This window comes from Zea mays, chromosome 5 (assembly GCF_902167145.1).
Source record: "Zea mays cultivar B73 chromosome 5, Zm-B73-REFERENCE-NAM-5.0, whole genome shotgun sequence".
NCBI lineage: Eukaryota > Viridiplantae > Streptophyta > Magnoliopsida > Poales > Poaceae > Zea > Zea mays.
In genome coordinates, this window is record NC_050100.1 from 145,585,636 (window position 1) to 145,591,878 (window position 6,243).

Genomic DNA, 6,243 nt, shown 5'->3' on the forward strand with positions numbered 1-6,243 from the left:
GCCCTTTCTTGCGGCAAGCAGTGCTGCCTTCGCAGCCTCGTCAGCCTTCGGGTTAGCTCTCTTGGGTGCCATCGCGGGTGGTTTTGTCGTAGCACGAACGGTGGGCGCCAAATGTTGGAACTTGCACTCAATCGCTAGGAGGCCAACAAGGGTGAACGCCCTAGGTTGGGCAATGTGGAAGCTCCTCCGAAGCCAAGGTCGAGTCCGTCTTCCGTGGCCGAGGTCGAGTCTGAGCCCCCGGGTCGGGCGAGGCGAAGACCGTTGGCTGAGGCCAGGGCGGAGTCCGAGCCCTAGGGTCGGGCGAAGCGGAGTTCGTCTTCTTCTGGGGCTTAGCCCAAGTCCGAGCCCTGGGTCGGGCGAAGCGGAGTTCGTCGTCTTCTGGGGCTGAGCCCAAGTCCGAGCCCTGGGTCGGGCGGAGCGGAGTTCGCCGTCTTCCGGGACTTAGCCCGAGTCTGAGCCCTGGGTCGGGCGGAGCGGAGTTCGCCGTCTTCCGGGACTTAGCCCGAGTCCGAGCCCTGGGTCGGGCGGAGCGGAGTTCGTCGTCTTCCGGGGCTTAGCCCGAGTCCGAGCCCTGGGTCGGGCGAAGCGGAGCTTCCTATGGTGACCGCGGCCGGGCCTGACTGCCTGTCAGCCTCACTCTGTCAAGTGGCACCGCAGTCGGAGCGGCGCAGGCGGCACTGTATTTCTGTCAGGCCGGTCAGTGGAGCGACGAAGTGACGGTGGTCACTTCGGCTCTGTCGGCTGAAGGGCACGCGTCAGGATAAAAGCGTCAGGCTGCCTTTGCATTAAATGCTCCTACGATTTGGTCGGTCGGCGCGGCGATTTGGTCAGGGTTGCTTCTTGGCGAAGACAGGGCCTCGGGCGAGCCGGAAATACGTTAGCCGCTGGAGGGGGGCCTCGGGCGAGGCGGAGATCCTCCGGGGTCGGCTGCCCTTGTCTGAGGCTAGGCTCGGGCGAGGCGTGATCGCGTCCTTCGAATGGATCGATCCCTGACTTAATCGCACCCATCAGGCCTTTGCAGCTTTATGCTGATGGGGGTTACCAGCTGAGAATTAGGAGCCTTGAGGGTACCCCTAATTATGGTCCCCGACAAAACCCGAAGGAAATATTTTTTCAAGCTTGCATACCAAAATCGGTATTTGTTGCTCAAGCATCTTCATCATCTCTTTCTTTATTTCTTTAGCACAAAGATATCTATAAAAGTAGCTTAGCTCTGCTAATGCCTTCCACACATCATTTTTACAAAACCATGCAACATAACTAGAAGATGTCTTTCCATTATATGTGGTAGTCATGACTCTTCAACCCGAAAAACTTGCCTGTCTTCAAATTCACAGACCTTCTAAAGCCCACAACATAACCATAAGGGAACTTTAAGGTTTTCAGCCATCTCGTCAATTCTTTCTTCCTTTTAGGTTTAAGACTGTAAGGAGCACGTGGCTTCTTCTCGTTCTCTCCTAGCTGTAGAATTGGTCGACTACAAATTAAGGCTAAATCTTTTCTAGCTTAGGGTTGCCTTTTGTTTTGTAGTGATATCCAGGCAAGTGGTGATAATTCTTTCACCCATATATTTATTCCTGGTGCATGATGTCAAAGTTGTGCATCAGAATCAAGGCTTTCACGTAAGGGAGTTCCCATAGACCACATTTGTGAGTCCAATTATGCTCGGTTCCAAAACCTTCAAACTAAATTCCATGTTCGTTTAGTTTCAAATCATTAAGTCTCACGAGAATCTCTAGACCACTAAGACACTTGGGTGGTCCCCTTGTCATAATTGTGTCCTTTCTAAAATCTTTGCTCTCGAACCTGAATAGATGATCCTGAGGCGAAAATCATCTATGGCAATCGAAGTAACATATCTTTCTACCAAACTTCAGAAGGAGACATCTAGTGTCTTTAGCACATATCGAACATGTCAGAATCCCATGACACCTCCATCCAACAAAGATACCATAAGCCATAAAATCGTGAATCGACCACAAATACGCAGCTCTATGGTTCAACTTCTGTTTCTTATAATAATCGTACGCCTTGACTCCTTCCTACAAAAGATTCAACTCTTCAACTAGGGGTCTCATCATCACATCGATCTTTATTACATGATGATCCTGACCAGGTATTCCAAGACACAAGAAAAAAAAATCATATTTCATGCAAAGAGTTGGTGGAAGGTTGTATGGAACAGCAAATACGAGCCAACATGAGTACGATATCGCAATTAGATTGAAAGGAGAGAAACCATCTGTTGCCAAACCGATGTGGACATTTCTCACTTCGCTAGCAAACCTAGAATCAAAGGCATCTAATTCCTTCCATGCATCTGTATCAGCAGGATGCGCCAGGACATCGGGATTGTCACATACACCTTCTTTGGGCCATCTCATGTGTTTGGCTATATTTTTTGAGGTAAACAAGTGTTTCAACTAAGGTACAAGAGGCATGTAACGAAGCTGCCTACGTGCTACCTCAGTCGTTATGGTCGCACCGTCATCATTTTCAACCTCTACGAATCTAGGCTCAACACATATTGTACACTTCTTCTCATTCACGGTCTCCTAGAAAAGCAACTTCTTGGATTGATACATGTCCTTTGGCATCTTGTGATTCTCCGGAAGTACATCACCGATCAAGTTCAGAAGCTCCTTATAGTAGTTGTTTGAGAATGCAAACTTGGACTTAATAGTCATAAGCCGAGTCACGGAAACAAGGACAATCACTTTTGTGTGCTCATGCAACAGCTCTTCGGAAGCTTTAAGGAGCTCGAAGAACTTCAGAACCTTAGGCATAGGAGGATCCTCATAATCAGGGGGTTGAGGGAGGTTCTTGGAATCGATGGGTAGAAGCTCATGTCGTACATCGTCAAGCATCTCTTCCATACTATCGTAGTCCCCCTCTTCATCTGATTGAACTTCCGATACAATATGGGGAGGTGGATCCTCATCATGGTGCACCCACACCTCATAGTCAGGCATATAGCCGTTCTTACAAAGATCTATCGATATAGTCCTCCTGTCAAGGAAATAAATGTTCCGACACTTGCTACAAGGGCACCTAGCATCGGTTCCGGTCTTTGACCGAGCGAAAGAACGGTCGAGAAAAGTGTCGGTCTTGGCAATCCACTCACTTGATAGAGCACCTCTCTTCTTCCAAGCTTCATACATCCATCGACGATCCTCCGCCATACTAGATACGAGACGTTAACTTAATTAGTCAAGTAATGCACGGACCATCAGTTATTACGAAGGCATGACGCCCCTACATCTATAGGAAAGGATAGGTCCTAAACCCACCCAGGAGTGACTGACAGAGCCCGTATTTGTGACAAGGCATGAGCTCAAGCGAAATTTTGGCAGCATAACCCCTTTGTTCTCCAATTGACACCTGGAAATGGTGCAATTGGAGAACAAATGTGTTATGCTGCCGAAACTACGCACGAGCACATGCCTTTGTCATAAACACGGGCTATGTCGATCACTCCGAGGCTGTCCAATAAGGGAACAATTCCAGCCCAAGACACCTCATATACGTCGCATGCGAGGTGTGTTAGGCAGAAATGGGTGATGCCTAGGTTTTATTTGTTGACACTATGATACCCTAGAATCATCGTGTATTATTACATAATTCAACTAATAAACCACCATTACAATATTATATACGAAATAACATTGTTATAGGTGATAAATCATATAAAATGACCTTATTTCCGATGGCATAATAATTTCCCTCGAAAATTATAAATTTAAATTATTTATACATACATAAAAAAACTAAAAGCCGCTAATTTAATTAGATAATCATATTGCGGCCGTTAGACATAACAAACTAAACAATCAACACATGCAATTCTAAGAAAAAGTATACTCACTTAGTGGTGGTTGTGGCTATATCGTTGGCGAGAATTCGCGGGGATGGTCGACGAAGGCACGAGCAGCTGGGAGGCACCAGACACGGGCGAGGTTGGGGCTGTCGGGAATAAAAGCGGTTGTGGCGGGGCTGGACGAGGCTGAGACAGACGTCGGGCCTCCACAAATGGGTCGGAGCGACGGTGGCCGGTGGCGATGGCACAACCACGGCGGTGTCACCGAGCGCGTGGGCAAACAACAGCGGGCGTGGCGGCGGAGAGGCGATGGTGATGGCGCAGAGAGAGAGAGAGCAGCACGCGCGAGTGAGAGAAAGCGCTGAAATCTATAATCTTCGACGATCATTTTGATAGCCATCGGACCATCGGACATAAGATAACTTTCGACACCTGTCAAAATACCGATAAATTATAGATCCGATGGCTGTTAAGGCCAACTGTTGCCTCAGCAACCGTCAGAAATAACGTGGCCATCAGACGTTTGCCCGTTTCGTCTTGTGAAATACGTTGGGCACCTCTCCTGGCGCTGCCGCTGGCTGAAAGAAAAACAGGAAAAAAAAAGGCTACATCAAACCCTCAAAAGTGAAAAGCCCGTGTCTACTAAACCCAAGACACTTGGGCGGTTCACGGCGGCCCAGACTGCGGCGCCTCACCAACCAACGAGACCACGAAGCAGACCATGTCATCCTACGGTCCCGCCGGCGCCGCGGCGGACGCGATGGAAGCTGCCGGCGGCGGCAGCTACCGTGTGTGCGACACGGTGGTGCTCGTCTGCCTCGCCTGCGCCTCCGCCCTCATCGTCTCTACGATGGCCGTCTGCTTCCGCCGCGCCTTCGCCAACGGGTACACGGCCAGCGCGGGGGCCACCGCTGCGAACGGCAGAAGCCAGTGTGGGCTGGCGCCGTCCGCGCTGTCGGCGATCCCCAAGCTCGCCTACCGGAGGGGCGCTGGCGCTGGCGCTGGGTGGGCGCAGTGCGCGATCTGCCTCGCCTTGGTGCGGGACGGCGAGACGGTGCGGTTGCTGCCGGCGTGTGGCCACCTATTCCACGTTGAGTGCATCGACCTGTGGCTGCGCTCTCACGCTACGTGCCCGCTTTGCCGGCGTGACGTCGGGGAGGAGCCACATGAAAAAGTTTGAGCTCGCCGCTGGTGGACCAGGATGACACACGCCGGCTACTGGTTCAACCGCCGGCCTCTAGAGTCTAGACTCTAGTTCAACTTTTGTTTCCTGCCATGATGTTGGGCATTCATCCAAAGAATTGTACATCCTAGGGTTTAGGCGTAGTTTCATTTTTTTTCGGTGGAATGGAACCTTTATTCTGCCATCCGATGGGGAAAACACATTTGTTTATGATACACTTGGTTTTGTGCTTTTTATAGTCTGCAATCATGGAGGTAAGAATATTAAACGTGTCTATGTCAGGTAACTTGTTAAGGACCTCTGATAAGGAATTCGATTAGATTGGAGTATAGATAAGATAGGATGATGAAATCGGTGGTGATATTGGTCGACTTTGGATGTATATTTTACGAATCTATGTATATCATATCACAAGGATAAATTATTATAAGGACAATAATTTTTATTTGTCGTGTATCCTGATTTGACGGTAGCCAAATGAAAGCGCCATTACTGGTATTAACGTTCAATAATCAGAACCGATTAAAGGCACCAACTAATACTAGTTACTACTGGTTGTTGTCTTTAACCACACTAACCCATACTAGTTACTACTGGTTGATGTCTTCAACCGGTACTAATTATTTAACAGTAATACATGTCAGGAGCGAAGTCAGATAGGCAATAGTGGGTGTATATACATCCACGAAAATTTGCCAAACTCATGAAATAGATAATTTCACCATATATGCACCCACCTACAAGATATTACTATGCACCCTCAAGGCAAGTGCACTCTCCTCTAATTTACTCTAGCTTCGCCACTAATACCGATTAAGTAATGTTTCTGCTTTACAAACACACCCTCTCTCTCTTCAAGCTGGACCAACTATAGAACTGAACTCTCTTCATAGTGCCATAAGCTTCAACTAGAGGAAGTGTGACAAAAGGTTAGCGAGTTTATTATCTCATATAGTATACATGAAATAGTTACTTGCTCTGTTTATATTTCTTGAATTGTGTGGTTGATTGTATAATTTAGGAAAAAAGTTAGTGAGTTCATCCTTCTTGCGTTATAATATGTATGAAACAATATAATTTATAAAAATATAATTATTAAAAAAGATGGTGAAATCAAGTTTTTAAAAAATTATATTTATAAAAGGTCGTGTCAACAATGTTTTATACAAATATTGCAGATGGACCATCAATGGATATACAATATGGATTGACGCTCCAAAGAATAAATTGTAGGTGTTCATTA

At 47.6% G+C, this 6,243-nt stretch overlaps 1 protein-coding gene across 1 annotated transcript; it reads left to right on the forward strand.

Annotated features, from left to right (window-relative positions):
• Nucleotides 1–4,466: 4,466 nt before the first annotated feature.
• On the forward strand, nucleotides 4,467–5,187 carry LOC100280560 (uncharacterized). Its single transcript, NM_001153479.2, has one exon. It carries the CDS (start codon nucleotides 4,539–4,541, stop codon nucleotides 4,995–4,997), a length of 459 nt encoding a protein of 152 aa, NP_001146951.1. The 5' UTR covers nucleotides 4,467–4,538; the 3' UTR covers nucleotides 4,998–5,187.
• Nucleotides 5,188–6,243: the final 1,056 nt, after the last annotated feature.

Bases quoted from the DNA above. Each gene is read 5' to 3' on its own strand.
- LOC100280560 (NM_001153479.2), top strand. From the start codon at position 4,539: ATGTCATCCTACGGTCCCGCCGGCGCCGCGGCGGACGCGATGGAAGCT.